The following is a 16,351-nucleotide window of genomic DNA, read 5'->3' as shown; positions in this document are numbered from 1 at the left end:
GTACTGTAGGTCTGTACTCAACAGTTCTGTACCTATACAAAACATACAACACAGCTAATAGTAATGTCAGGGGGTAGTTATCAAAGTACTGTAGGTCTGTACTCAACAGTTCTGTACCTATACAAAACATACAACACAGCTAATAGTAATGTCAGGGGGTAGTTATCAAAGTACTGTAGGTCTGTACTCAACAGTTCTGTACCTATACAAAACATACAACACAGCTAATAGTAATGTCAGGAGGTAGTTATCAAAGTACTGTAGGTCTGTACTCAACAGTTCTGTACCTACCAAAACTTACACAGCTAATAGTAATGTCAGGGGGTAGTTATCACAGTACTGTAGGTCTGTACTCAACAGTTCTGTACCTACCAAAACTTACGCAGCTAATAGTAATGTCAGGGGGTAGTTATCACAGTACTGTAGGTCTGTACTCAACAGTTCTGTAACTACACAAGACATACAACACAGCTAATAGTAATGTCAGGGGGTAGTTATCACAGTACTATAGGTCTGTACTCAACAGTTCTGTACCTACCAAAAGTTACACAGCTAATAGTAATGTCAGGGGGTAGTTATCAAAGTACTGTAGGTCTGTACTCAACAGTTCTTTACCTACACAAAACATACAACACAGCTAAAATAATAGTAATGTCAGGGGGTAGTTATCACAGTACTGTAGGTCTGTACTCAACAGTTCTGTACCTACCAAAACTTACACAGCTAATAGTAATGTCAGGGGGTAGTTATCAAAATACTGTAGGTCTGTACTCAACAGTTCTGTACCTACCAAAACTTACACAACTAATAGTAAATTAAAGAAAGTTATCAAGAGCTATAATCATTTAATACAGGATAAGTAGGGTTTGCGGAAAACACAGTTATTTGCTTTTTGAAATTTTCTTTAAGTCTAAAAGATCTGAGTACATTAAATGTTATTAATTTAAAACTGACCATAGCTTAGACCATGATGATAGCGCTGTATGTATTCCTTCACTAAGATCAGCCTTTCCTCTGTCGACTGTTTGTCGTAGTACCCCATGTATCGCATCAGCTGCAGTAGTGTGATGTGACGTTGCATCTGTTTTACCTATAAATTCATCAACATCATCTCATCCAGGACTCATTCAGTTATATAGACATTTTGAAAGTATGAAATATAGTGGCTAAATAAATTTGATTCCTAGTATTTTAAATTGCTCTAAGGAAAAGGTAAAAATTACAAGGAATTTTTGCACTTGCCAATCGAGCAAGTAGTCACGAATATTTACTTGCCCACAAACCAAATCTACTAGGCCCTAAGCCATCTGACCTGGGTTTTTCCTTGCCATGGTTATTTTGTGTTAAGCATTTATCTCAAACTCAGAGAATCATCAAGAAACTAGAGATCTTACATATGGAATTTATTAAACAAGTTGAATAATTTGATAATTCAAAAGCACTGGTGGTATATCAAATTATTGAAGGAAATTTCCATATGATATAACCATGAGGTAAATATGACCAAGTGGGTATTACATTATAGAACAGGCCATTCATGTGATAAACTTTTTGGTTTGGTTTATTTTGTTTAACGTCCTACTAACAGCCAGGGTCATTTAAGGACGTGCCAGGTTTTTGAGGTGGAGAAAAACCGGTGTACCCGGGAAAAGACCACTGGCCTATGGTCAGTACCAGACAACTCACCCACGTGGGTCTCGAACACGCTGCCCAGAGGTGGAGGGCTAGTGATAAAGTGTCGGGACACCTTAACCACATGGCCACCGTGGCCCCAATGTGATAAACACTTATTCCAATGAAGTGTATTTATTCTAGCAAAGTGTAAGTTGGCCATTTTAATATGAGGAAAAGATCTGTTACATTTAAGTGTTTGCAAAATATCAGAACAAAATAGTATCAGACTGAATTCGAGTGCTAACCACTAAAATAATGCTGATGCTAACAACAAGTAATGGCAATGTTATACCGTGTTGCTTTTTACAGGCAACACAAAAGACAATAAGTAAAGCTCCTAGATATCTATGAAATGGGACGTAACTATATACAGTTGATATTTGCAAACTCAGGAAACAGGAGATCCTAGAGGGACTTTGGCATCTGTCTCTGTAAGATATTTTCTGCATAAAGTTTGATCTTTGCTACTTTTCTGATCCTTCCTGTTAATCATCAAACTCAAACAGACATACTTCAAAATGGCCACTTGTCAGCCATTTTTTTTTTTTGATTAGTCTAGAAATTAAACATGCACAGCTGGGGACAAAAGGGAAACTATGTATAAAATTTGCTTTTTGTCCAGCCCACTATACTGTAGTGTAGTAGAAATTTAAAATAACTTCAAAAACTAAAACTAGAGTCCTGAATCCAGTTTCAAGTTCAAGTAGAGACAGGTTTATGACACCATTGCTCTACTCCACAAAGCTATTTTTAAATGGTACTAAATCTTCTACTTACACTAGAGGCATATCCTATGGACTCCTCCTGTATGGGTAAGTCGACAGATTCTGTTACTATGGATATCAGCTGAAAAGTACAGTTTGTACAAAGTTTAAAAGATATTAAGTCCAGACAGGCAAATTCATGGAAATTATATTCCCCGCTTTCCTGAAATATTGTAGGTAAACGTTTTTGGGGTCAGGAGTAAACATGTCATTAATATACCTTGACAGACTGATAAATTCTGTCGAATCAAAGAACAATAACACTGATAAATTCTGTCGAATCAAAGAACAATAACTCTGTCACTAAGTTTGACGATAATCGGTTAATAATGTTTGAGGGAGCAATTGTAAGGAAACAGCAGAAAAGTATTTTTTCATTAATCAAGGGGCTAAACCTCTGCCAAATACTGCAAACGTACATATTTTAACGGTAATTTTATTTAAGCGCTTTTCGCGCTGGAAGCCTTGCGCTAAATTATGATTGCGCTAATTACTTTTTGTACGTTCTATTTCTATAGAAAGTTCTGTGGATGCGCTAATTCATCATTGCGCTAACTGGCTAAAATCTGCAAATGCGCTAAAATTTGATTGCGCTAAAATAAGTACATTTACAGTAACATGCAGTAAAAGTAGCAATCAAACATGGCCTAGCCATCAAGTCATTTCACCTTAATATCTAGTATGAAGAAAATCTTTTAAAAAGTGTTCCAGTTATTTCATGGAAACAGCAGAAAATGTTTTAGTTTAAATTAAACATAATTTGCCCGTGACCTTTGACCAACAGACTTTGAGGATTGAAGTATGCTTTATTTTAAAATCTATCAAAATTATGATACGGTAATTTATATTCAGAGGGCAAGGTATGTCCAAAGGGCAGTGTCCGTGTCAACAGGTAGTAGCCACGTCTACACATATACTGCCCTTTGGACATACCATGCCCTCTTAATATAAATTTCCGTATCATAATTTTGATAGATTTTAAAAACGAAGTATTACGTTTTATTTTAAAATCTATCAAAATTATGATACGGAAATTTATATTCAGAGGGCACGGTATGTCCACATGGCAGTATATGTGTAGACGTGGCTACCACCTATTGACACGGACACTGCCCCTGGGTATACAATGCCATTTACATCAGAACTCTGTCTATTTGGACACGAGTTATATATTTAGCTAAGTATTTAGTGATTTGGATTATGTAATTCACATCGTCCCTAGCATATAAAGAAGCAGTGAGACAGGAGGCAGACAGAGACAGCCTTAGGACCATAGGTGACTGGTCCTCGGGACAGTCCCGGCCAGTTGACTGGGCGGGGATACACTTTACAACTCTCTCACTGGACATACATTGTAAATACATGACATGGGTATATGAAACGTGCATGTAGATAAACATGAAGAAGAGACTCCGGCGTCATTCATCAATTCATCTCATCATACAAACAACAAAGTATATAAAAACGTGAAAATATTATAGGATTTTGGATTGGCACAAGAACATCGTATTGAACATCAGGTGTTTACTTATGCATCACAACCAGTCATTGGTATTACCATAAACAAAACGAGATGATCAAAAGATTTATCCTGATTGCATTGTGGAATGAAGTAAATGATAAGTAATTATGGAAAATTTCTGTATAGTTATACAGTACCTTTGTTTCTTTGTCCTCCGTTAGAAGTTTAGTAAATGTTTTCATATCCTCAAAACAACATGGTTTATCTCCAAATAAGTCGTAGTACCGTTGGAGTAGCTGTAGAGGATCCCCTGTAAATATTTAATCAATATGCTGTATTTATATAGAGGATCCCTGTAAATATTTAATCAATATGCTGTATTTATATAGAGGATCCCTGTACATATTTAATCAATATGCTGTATTTATATAGAGGATCCCTGTAAATATTTAATCAATATGCTGTATTTATACAGAGGATCCCCTGTAAATATTTAATCAATATGCTGTATTTATATAGAGGATCCCTGTAAATATTTAATCAATATGCTGTATTTATATAGAGGATCCCTGTAAATATTTAATCAATATGCTGTATTTATATAGAGGATCCCTGTACATATTTAATCAATATGCTGTATTTATATAGAGGATCCCTGTAAATATTTAATCAATATGCTGTATTTATACAGAGGATCCCCTGTAAATATTTAATCAATATGCTGTATTTATATAGAGGATCCCTGTAAATATTTAATCAATATGCTGTATTTATATAGAGGATCCCCTGTAAATATTTAATCAATATGCTGTATTTATATAGAGGATCCCCTGTAAATATTTAATCAATATGCTGTATTTATATAGAGGATCCCTGTAAATATTTAATCAATATGCTGTATTTATATAGAGGATCCCCTGTAAATATTTAATCAATATGCTGTATTTATATAGAGGATCCCTGTAAATATTTAATCAATATGCTGTATTTATATAGAGGATCCCCTGTAAATATTTAATCAATATGCTGTATTTATATAGAGGATCCCTGTAAATATTTAATCAATATGCTGTATTTATATAGAGGATCCCTGTAAATATTTAATCAATATGCTGTATTTATATAGAGGATCCCCTGTAAATATTTAATCAATATGCTGTATTTATATAGAGGATCCCTGTAAATATTTAATCAATATGCTGTATTTATATAGAGGATCCCTGTAAATATTTAATCAATATGCTGTATTTATATAGAGGATCCCCTGTAAATATTTAATCAATATGCTGTATTTATATAGAGGATCCCCTGTAAATATTTAATCAATATGCTGTATCCATACATTGTATCTGTAAAATCATCAGAATTCATACAATATCATTTTCACTACTGATGTCAGTACTAGTAGTATCTGTAAAATCATTAGAAATGATCTCTAATCCATATCTCTGTCACATAATCAATATATAACTAAGAGACCCCTGTATGATGGCCTTGGGCACCTTTGTTATGGAAAAACAGTTTGTCAATTTTGTTTCAAATGTAATATCTCAGGCATTTACCGACCTGCAGGTGCCAATAAAGGCATTTAAAATCTTTGTCAATAGTCATCTGAAAATAATATAAAATCTCTTGGTGCATCCTTATTTCGTAAAAGAAACAACTCTGGTCCAAGCGTTCAGACTACAATCAATGATGGAAACGACCTCACTCTATATAGATTTGGATGATCATTTTACTACAGATTATGTCTTAATTTCTTTGAAAAATCAAACCAAGCTGACCCTCATAATTTCAATATTAGATCTATAAACTTTATTTTAGAACAAATGCGAAACAATTAAATCAATCTATATTCTGGGATTTTCCTACAATTTTTCGTCTGGGTCGATTTAATTTTCACATCAAGCATATTTCTAATCTTGAAAAATTTACCTTTATTTCGGGAATTTTCATTGGCAAATTTGGAATTTTCATAAGATTTTCTTTAGGGGAATGGGTCCTTTAAACGGACTCGGATTCCATGTTAGGAAATCCCTGATACCAATGCCTTTTGTTGGCCCAGATGGAGAGCTTTCTATGGAAGGAAACCGATCGTGGAAAGGCGAAAGGGGAATGAGTTACCATTACACAACCCACACCTCACTTCAATAGGCTGTGATGTGTAAGAACTTATCATCGACACTTACCAAATTGTTCACTTTCAGTATTGTCTGTTTTCCACCGATTTTTCTCCTTCATCTGCCTGATGAGTTCTAACTGGGCCAAATAAGGACCCCTCTGGGGACGGCCACCTTCACACTGCTTGATAGTCTCCTGAATAAACGTGGCAGCCATGTCCTCTGTGTAGTCAATGTCTTCTTCACTGCAGTCACAAACATCAACATTGTACATAAACAACAACATTGTACATAAACAGCAACATTGTACATACACAACATTGTACATAAATAAAAACTTAATACATAAACAACATTGTACATAAACAACAACATTGTTCATCAATAACAAGGGCCCAATGGGCCCAAATCGCTCACCTGCAATGCAGTGATCTTTTCATATATGGATCCTGCAGTTATTTGAAAGCATGCTACAGGACCAATATAATGTCTCTCTGCACTTTGGCTTTTCACTAAAAGTCATTTAAAGATTTAAGCATACTTGATCGACGTGACCTTGAATGAAGGTCAAGGTCATTCATTTGAACAAACTTAGTAGCCCTTCACCCCAGCATGCTACAGACCCAATATCAACTCCCTGGGACTCTTGGTTATTGAGAAGAAGTTGTTTAAAGATTTTAGCCTTTTTGACCCCTGTGACCTTGAATGAAGGTCAAGGTCATTCATTTGAACAAACTTGGTAGCCCTTTACCCCAGCATGCTACAGACCCAATATCAACTCTCTGGGACTCTTGGTTATTGAGAAGAAGTCGTTTAAAGATTTTAGCCTTTTTGACTCCTGTGACCTTGAATGAAAGTCAAGGTCATTCATTTGAACAAACTTGGTAGCTCTTTACCCCAGCATGCTACAGGCCAAATATTAGGTCTCTGGGACTGTTGGTTATCGAGAAGAAGTCGTTTAAAGATTTTAGCCTTTTTGGCCCCTGTGACCTTGAATGAAGGTCAAGGCCATTCATTTGAACAAACTAGGTAGCCCTTCATCCCAGCATGCTACAGACCCAATATCAACTCCCTGGGACTGTTGGTTATTGAGAAGAAGTCGTTTGAAGATTTTAGCCTTTTTGACCCCTGTGACCTTGAATGAAGGTCAAGGTCATTCATTTGAACAAACTTGGTAGCCCTTCACCCCAGCATGCTACAGGCCAAATATTAGGTCTCTGGGACTCTTGGTTATTGAGAAGAAGTCGTTTAAAGATTTTAGCCTTTTTGACTCCTGTGACCTTGAATGAAAGTCAAGGTCATTCATTTGAACAAACTTGGTAGCCCTTCACCCCAGCATGCTACAGACCCAATATCAACTCCATGGGACTCTTGGTTATTGAGAAGAAGTTGTTTAAAGATTTTAGCCTTTTTGACTCCTGTGACCTTGAATGAAAGTCAAGGTCATTCATTTGAACAAACTTGGGAGCCCTCCACCCCAGCATGCTACAGGCCAAATATTAGGCCTCTGGGACTCTTGGTTATTGAGAAGAAGTCGTTTAAAGATTTTAGCCTTTTTGACTCCTGTGACCTTGAATGACGGTCAAGGTCATTCATTTGAACAAACTTGGTAGCCCTTCACCCGAGCATGCTACAGACCCAATATCAACTCCCTGGGACTGTTGGTTATTGAGAAGAAGTCGTTTAAAGATTTTAGCCTTTTTGACTCCTGTGACCTTGAATGAAAGTCAAGGTCATTCATTTGAACAAACTTGGTAGCCCTTCACCCCAGCATGCTACAGACCCAATATCAAGTCCCTGGGACTCTTGGTTATTGAGAAGAAGTCGTTTAAAGATTTTAGCCTTTTTGACTCCTGTGACCTTGAATGAAGGTCAAGGTCATTCATTTGAACAAACTTGGTAGCCCTTCACCCCAGCATGCTACAGACCCAATATCAAGTCCCTGGGTCTTTTGGCTATTTAGAAGAAGTCGTCTAATTTTTTTTTAGCCTTTTTGACTCCTGTGACCTTGAATGAAAGTCAAGGTCATTCATTTGAACAAACTTGGTAGCCCTTTACCCCAGCATGCTACAGACCCAATATCAACTCCCTGGGACTGTTGGTTGTTGAGAAGAAGTCGTTTGAAGATTTTAGCCTTTTTGACTCCTGTGACCTTGAATGAAGGTCAAGGTCATTCATTTGAACAAACTTGGTAGCCCTTCACCCCAGCATGCTACAGGCCCAATATTAGGTCTCTAGGCCTTTTGGTTATTGAGAAGAAGTTGCTTGAATGGAAAGTTGACGCCGGACGGACGGCCGGACGGCCGGACGCCGGACGGACGACGGACGCCGCGCCACGGCATAAGCTCACTTGCCCTTCGGGCAGGTGAGCTAAAAATTGTTATACATAAACAACAACCTTGTGCATAAACAACAACATTGTACAGAAACAACATAGTATATAAACTAGAATTGTCGCCAGGATGGCTGACTAATACCCCCGCAATCTGCACGAGTCTGGTGAATTGGAACTCTTAATTAGAGGCTAACTAAGATAACCCAGTAATATAGTGACCAGTTGTCATAGCAACCATAATTTTGAGAAAAAGAAAGCGGCATGCACATCTACACATGATCATTAATCTGTGTGAAGTTTCATTAGAATCAGCCCATCGGTTTAGGAGTAGTTGTCCGGACAAAATGAGTCTACAGACAGCCGGACAGACAAACTGATTCCAGTATACCCCCCTAACTTCCTTGCGGGGGTATAAAAACATTATACATAAACCATCAAAAGGTCCAATGGGTCTGTATCCCTCACATGCTTCTAATGCAACTTTGAAGTTGATCTAGGTCATTAATGTGGATGCTAAGCTAACTACCACTTTATTCAAATATAAGGGTAGGCTAGCTAGGCTTATTCATTTAAAAAAGATTTACAGTGTTTCATCCAAGTATACTGCCAGCCCAATATCGGGTCACTGGACCTCTTGGCTATTAAAAGGTTGTTTAAAGATTTAAGCTTATTTTACCCCTGTGATCTTGAATGTAGGCCAAGGTCATTCATTTAAACAAACTTGATAGCTCTTCACCCTAACATTTACAGGCCTAATATCAGGTACCTGGGCCTCTTGGTTATAAAGAGGTTGTTTAAAAGTTTTTAACCTGTATGACCTTGAATGTTGTTTGAACCACAGCATAAACTCATTTCTCCTTTGGACAGATGAGCTAAAAACACCATACTTGTGTTGTAGAACAATTTATCAGATTCTCTATATTATTTTGACAGATGATCTTACCTATCTTTATCTGGTGTCCAGCTAGCCTCGACCAGATGTAGACAGGAACGGATATAATCCTGCCAGTTATTCCAGTGGTCTGGGCTGAAATTGATGAAAAACATCTAAAATGATTTCATAAACTAGAAATTGCTAGCAGATCATAACTTATATAAAAGGGATCCCCAGTATTTAACAGTATAAATTATTCTGATATACCTTTTAAACTTAACTATATAATTGAATCATTATGAGAGTCTTCAGAAATCAAAACAAAAAACATGCTTCAATATATTTGAAGATCTTCAGAAAAAAAATATTAAAATTTTGATACATATTTTAACACTTGATGCACCTTAAATGTATCGAGGGGTTAGCCACCAGCTGTGAGCCTGTGGCTAGTTTAGATTATATGGTAAATTCTGAAGAAAAAAATCTCTTATTTTTAGGATCTTCTGTAATAAACATAATAGTCCCCCTTTGTTCCAGGTCCTCTCTATGTTAAATATCACCCTTTGTTCCAGATCCTCTCTATGTTAGATATCACCCTTTGTTCCAGATCCTCTCTATGTTAAATACCACCCTTTGTTCCAGATCCTCTCTATGTTAAATATCACCCTTTGTTCCAGATCCTCTCTATGTTAAGTATCACCCTTTGTTCCAGGTCTTCTCTATGTTAAATATCACCCTTTGTTCCCGATCCTCTCTATGTTAAATAACACCCTTTGTTCCAGATCCTCTCTATGTTAAATATCACCTTTGTTCCAGATCCTCTCTATGTTAAATATCACCCTTTGTTCCAGATCCTCTCTAAGTTAAATATCACCCTTTGTTCCAGATCCTCTCTATGTTAAATATCACCCTTTGTTCCAGATCCTCTCTCTGTTAAATATCACCCTTTGTTCCAGATCCTCTCTATGTTAAATATCACCCTTTGTTCCAGATCCTCTCTATGTTAAATATCACCCTTTGTTCCAGATCCTCTCTATGTTAAATATCACCCTTTGTTCCAGATCCTCTCTATGTTAAATATCACCCTTTGTTCCAGATCCTCTCTATGTTAAATATCACCCTTTGATCCAGATCCTCTCTATGTTAAATATCACCCTTTGTTCCAGATCCTCTCTATGTTAAATATCACCCTTTGTTCCAGATCCTCTCTATGTTAAATATCACCCTTTGTTCCAGATCCTCTCTATGTTAAATATCACCCTTTGTTCCAGATCCTCTCTATGTTAAATATCACCCTTTGTTCCAGATCCTCTCTATGTTAAGTATCACCCTTTGTTCCAGATACTCTCTATGTTAAATATCACCCTTTGTTCCAGATCCTCTCTATGTTAAATATCACCCTTTGTTCCAGATCCTCTCTATGTTAAATACCATTTCTGCAACTACTGTCAATAAATCTGCAAGATAAACTAGAAACTTAAGAAATACATAACAATGGAAATATCTTACCTGTCCTTGAGAAGTTTCTTGTACTCTCTGTTGACTTGTGGCCATCGCTCTAATTTGGCATAAAGGTCTGCTGTTTTATTTTCTCGAAAGTTGAATTCACTTGTAAGTTTTGCTGTGAAATAGAAAAGATTCATCACTAACTATTATGGAACATCATCTTATACATGATTTTTGGACAATTATTTGTAAACACTAGACACAGGACTTGTGACCTAAATCCGTCTGAATTTTTAGTAATATTATTTCTACCATTCGCTTCAGGTCAAGGATTTTAAGTTAAATGTGCACAGTAACTTTATTATCTGGTAAATGAAATTACTCAAAACAATACACTTCACTGTTTTATATTCTCAGTTTATTATTACATGTAGTACATTCTATGATAAACGTTTTGCACATGAGCTTATGTAGGGGTTGACCAAACTTAGCTCCAACAGTCTCTGGACTAGAGCTCTCGTGAATATTGAATTTTCAGTAACAAATGTTAGAAAGCATGCAGAAATGTCCAGACTAAGATAACACAGAAGTTTGCTTAGTTAGTTTACCTCCAAGTGACCCTTCAACAACTTTCAAAGCATCCTCCCACTTCTCAAGAAGTTCTAGAATGATGAGATATATCTGTACCTCTGAAATATAATGTTTATATAATATTTTACTAACCTCATGTACTACAATAATACAAAACATTGCATGAAATACACCAACATCTTTACTTTCTGACAATGATTAACAGTTTTTGAATTGGATCTTAGAACATAACATAATAAAGAATTCCAGCATTTCAAGTCAAGATCTCCAGCTAAAATCATTCAAGAACAGTGATATCTACAGATATTTTTTATATTTTTAACGATGCCTCATCATAAATTTAGGGAATCTAACAAAACCAGACTCACATAGATGTTGTCTGTAATTGTTCTGGTCGCTACTAACCTTACTTATATGTTCTCAAGAGATTCCAGACAAAGGATATATATTTGTGCATAGGCAAATGAATATTTGTGATTTTTTAATTTGTCAGATTTTATTCCCTAAATTCTGATATACTGCTTACACAATTGATAAGCCCTGTTACTAACAGATGTTTTATAACATGACCCTAATCCTAACATTCGCGGATAATTTCTGTCAGAAAATAACTGGTAAATATCTTTTATCACAAATATCACTGTATTATAAATTAAGTACCTGCTTCTGCAGTTATCTTTTCTTCATCGATATATTTTTTGGTCATTCGCTCAGCGAGAGGAAGAAACATGCCTTTGGCTAACTTCTCATCTTGGTGACCCTACAAAGTATAACAAACACATTCAGCCTTTTAGAGAGAAACAATCTGTATCCCACAGTTCTTCGTAGTCACATTACAAAACATTTTCAAAATACAAAGGTACAATTTGTGTTGAAAAGCATACTGTCAGGTCAAGATGAAGGTATAGATCTTCCAAGTTCCTGGGTTACATAGGATTTAACAATAAATTCAATATCAAAACCTAACAAGTATTCTAAGAGTATTGCTTAATTAATACATGTCCCCTATAATTCTTTAGAGACAGTCTTAGTGATGATATCATCAAATGACAACAAATTGTCAATATCATAATAAAATTATTAAGTGAAAGGACAACCAATACAAAACAATATCATGATTTTGACAAATCACAATTCTGGTAAACCAATGTCCTATGCAGGCAAAAAATTCAAAAGAAATGAAAGTATGTTTTGCAGTTTTACTCATTAATGTTAGACACTGCACTGCAGAAAATTGTGAGCTTGTATACAGTACTGCAAACGTATATATATTTTAGCGATGATGTTATTTAAGTATTTTTCTCACTGAATTATTTGTTAGTTTGTTGTTTGCTGAGTATATCGCCCCATGAACAGAAAGTGTCAATTTGAGGCAGGGTATCCTTGTAGTAGTTGGTGACTACCTCACTGAACAACATACGGGAGAACCCTCCCATGTCATACGGAGCAATTAGGTAAAGTGTCCTGCCAAAGGACACCACGACGACAACACAGACTGACCCGTTTCTCAGCTTCCTGAGAAACACAAACCAACACGGGCAGGGATCGTCAAACCATGCACATTGGATCTTCACCTAAGGCTATGTGGTCGGCACTTTAACTTACTGAGCTATTGTGGTCCTCTTCCACACCGAAAGCATGCTCCTAATTCATGACTTGGATAATCACACCTTGTTCATATTTTTTTCTTTGGCAAGTATTTTGGATGCCCTACTTCATCACTGCACAAACCTTTTTTTTAATTTTGGCATACACTAAAATTAGGGTGTACTGAAATAGGAGTGTTTACAGTAATTGCATACAATGTCATTAATTAGAACTGTACCTGCATCACAATACTCATAACAGCCCAGAAGTAGTAGGGGTTTTTCTGGGGCTGCAGCCTGTGTAATGTCATGGCTGTCTGCTGCTGTTTCTTGTAGTCTCCAAGTCGGACATATGCCATAAACAATGAAGACAAAATGTCTTCATTGTCCGGTCGATGCTTGTGAGCATTTTCATAAAGATCAGCAATAAGTTCCACTGAAAACAAACCAGATATCTTAATCAAATTTTACACGAGGATCAAAAAATATTTTTATCCAGAATTTATGCAGTAGAATGTCCTAAATACTCCGTAAGATAAAAGAGCAATTATAGAGGAGTGATGCTGGTTAATTTTATTCAAAAGGAAAATTCAATTACTGGCTCATTTTTTGCATGTCACAAAATCTTTAAAAAATGAGTGTTATATTCCCATGCCCAGATTTTGAAAAAAGCCGATATTCTCTGAACATAATTTGAATTAATGTAAAAGACCAGTTCTGTGTTCACAACAATCGACTTGTGCATGTGTAAACCATGTACTTTCTGTACACAGACACATTCCACGAAATCCTTTCATGGGGCAGTGAATTAATTATAAACTAACTACAGAGGACATTGACTATATGATCAAGGTTGACTAGTGTCCCTCTAACACTGTAAAGCTATGTTTAGATATGTTACCAGTAGAAGTCAAGAATTCAGTGAGAGAAAAACCTACATTTATAGACCTCCCTGTAGCAGATGGACATGGCCTGAAGCGTGGCCTCATCTGTTGGGTTTTGAGCATGTATGTCCTTCAGCAACACAGAACTTTCATCATGTCGTCCCAGTCTCAGTAAAGCAAGAGCCTTGAGTACCTGTAGGTTCAGGTTATATTGCAGGTTAAAATGTTATAGATCTTCAATTAAAATTTGTTGTATACAACTGACCATTTTACATATCTAATTCTTTTTGTACCATTGTTAATATGCTCCCTCTTCCCAAGCGAGTTGACAAAAATCCATGCTCACTCTTCCCCATATACAGACATCATTTAGTCGATTTGCTGGGAACAGCAGATGATACATATACTTACCAAATCAATTGATATATAAAAAGAGGATTACGATTTCTAAAACAAACAATTCTGTTGCTAAATTCATGGTTTTTCAGTAAGCTTGTCAATAGTCAATCAGAGTAATAGATGAGATTCGCCACAAAGGTTGCTGATGTGAATAATATGGCAGCTTTCATTGCTCCACTTTCACTTTGGATCTGCAACAATACGTGTTACTCAATACAATATTTAATACAATGTAATAAATTATTACTTAATAATGCTAGATGATTACATACACACTAAACTGTGTGTTTCCATAATGAAGTATATGTACAACACACCAAATTGTACAAGGTAGAGAGCTATAGACCACCATTTTGTTTACGCTTTTTTGGGCAAGCCTAACAACTCCATCAAGTGCCTGGTATACAGAAGTCAGAAAAAACCCTAATTACAGAAAAAGTTCATGGACAGGCTATCAATCCAAAAAGGATCGTTTAGACAAGATAATCCAAGTAAGATTATTTATCTCTCCATTGTAAAGCTAATGTAGAGTTCAAATTAACTTACTTTTGCACATTGTAAATCCTTCTGTTTCTTCAATACTTTGTCCGCTTCTTGAATTGCTTTCTTGTTGTTTCCGTTATCTAGACAATCTGAAAGTGACAATGGAAATAACTAATTATCATGCATCAATGCTCAGTTTTATAGTATCTGAATATCTTAATTCTGCATAAATGGTGCTACCTCTAAGGAAATAATCACAAACTTGATAATTTCTGTTTTTAACTTCACTGATGAATGCAGTGAAATTCTTCATCTTGCGTTAACATTTTTATAAATGTTAATAAATTCCATTATCAGATGGTAAATATAATGTGTCACAGGTCAATCACTTTTCATGCTCTTACAACACCTAAGAATTCATCATTCAAATATATGTGTGCTTTAGGTTGTTTTTATTTCATTCGTTGACCTTTTTCCTATTTCGCAATGTGCAATATATATGAATATGTTGAGTAATATAGCAGCTATAAAAACTTATGTCTTGTTTTATTTGTTTCGGTGGTAAGGTAATACCATATGACTGATATCTATATATTAGTCCTTATCATTTCCTCAATATGGAACAAATGAAGAATCTAATTTTTATATGATAAAAGATCTCCTTTAAAGAACAAAAGGTAAAACATCCATCACCAGACTAAAACAAGGTAAAACATCCATCACCAGACTAAAACAAGGTAAAACATCTATCACCAGACTAAAACAAGGTAAAACATCCATCACCAGACTAAAACAAGGTAAAACATCTATCACCAGACTAAAACAAGGTAAAACATCTATCACCAGACTAAAACAAAGTAAAACATCTATCACCAGACTAAAACAAGGTAAAACATCTATCACCAGACTAAAACAAGGTAAAACATCTATCACCAGACTAAAACAAGGTAAAACATCTATCACCAGACTAAAACAAGGTAAAACATCTATCACCAGACTAAAACAAGGTAAAACATCTATCATCAGACTAAAACAAGGTAAAACATCTATCACCAGACTAAAACAAGGTAAAACATCTATCACCAGACTAAAACAAGGTAAAACATCTATCACCAGACTAAAACAAGGTAAAACATCTATCACCAGACTAAAACAAGGTAAAACATCTATCACCAGACTAAAACAAGGTAAAACATCTATCACCAGACTAAAACAAGGTAAAACATCTATCACCAGACTAAAACAAGGTAAAACATCTATCACCAGACTAAAACAAACTATATACACTCATGGACTAACTACATGAAGAACATAGGTGTCAACAATCCCCGATCACGCAGGAAGTGCCCGGAAAATAAAATAATTAACATTTCCCCTACATCCCGATTTGGTACATTTCCTGAATCGGTGTTGAATTCATCCCGGATTTGAGCAGTCATCCCTTATAAAACCCCGGAAACCCCAGACACTTCGACCCTGGACTGCTTATGTAAACAAAACATCCTCACCACCTGTTATAATTACTGTAGCTGCCCTGGCCTGGGGCTTGGTGAGAGACCTAGAGGAGTTGGTCACTGTGGGTGCTGACCAGTGTATACATTGCAACTATGCCTAGGTGGCTTCATTTGACACGGTCAGTTAATTTTATGATTACAACTAGGATACATCACTTCAAGAACACACACTGGTCATATCTGTCACAAGATTTACTCACATAAAAGCCAATCATGCCT

The 16,351-nt window shown here is 36.0% G+C and overlaps 1 protein-coding gene across 2 annotated transcripts in view; it reads right to left on the bottom strand.

Moving 5' to 3' along the window:
- Positions 1-16,351, bottom strand: part of LOC117332725 (N-alpha-acetyltransferase 25, NatB auxiliary subunit-like) — a 46,767-nt gene that overhangs the window by 27,179 nt on the left and 3,237 nt on the right. For both annotated transcript variants that reach the window (XM_033891743.1, XM_033891744.1), the window contains exons 2-12: positions 14,682-14,767; positions 13,791-13,929; positions 13,092-13,288; positions 11,927-12,026; positions 11,284-11,364; positions 10,739-10,850; positions 9,299-9,382; positions 6,090-6,265; positions 4,098-4,210; positions 2,452-2,520; positions 955-1,090 (exon numbers count right to left, since the gene is read on the bottom strand). In XM_033891743.1, the coding sequence (XP_033747634.1) occupies positions 955-1,090; positions 2,452-2,520; positions 4,098-4,210; positions 6,090-6,265; positions 9,299-9,382; positions 10,739-10,850; positions 11,284-11,364; positions 11,927-12,026; positions 13,092-13,288; positions 13,791-13,929; positions 14,682-14,767 (1,293 nt within the window). The remainder of the gene's footprint in view (positions 1-954; positions 1,091-2,451; positions 2,521-4,097; positions 4,211-6,089; positions 6,266-9,298; positions 9,383-10,738; positions 10,851-11,283; positions 11,365-11,926; positions 12,027-13,091; positions 13,289-13,790; positions 13,930-14,681; positions 14,768-16,351) is intronic.

Source organism: Pecten maximus, chromosome 8, assembly GCF_902652985.1.
Source record: "Pecten maximus chromosome 8, xPecMax1.1, whole genome shotgun sequence".
Classification (NCBI taxonomy): Eukaryota; Metazoa; Mollusca; class Bivalvia; order Pectinida; family Pectinidae; genus Pecten; species Pecten maximus.
The sequence above is the reverse complement of the archived record's forward strand: the minus strand, read 5'-3'. Positions and strand labels throughout refer to the sequence as shown.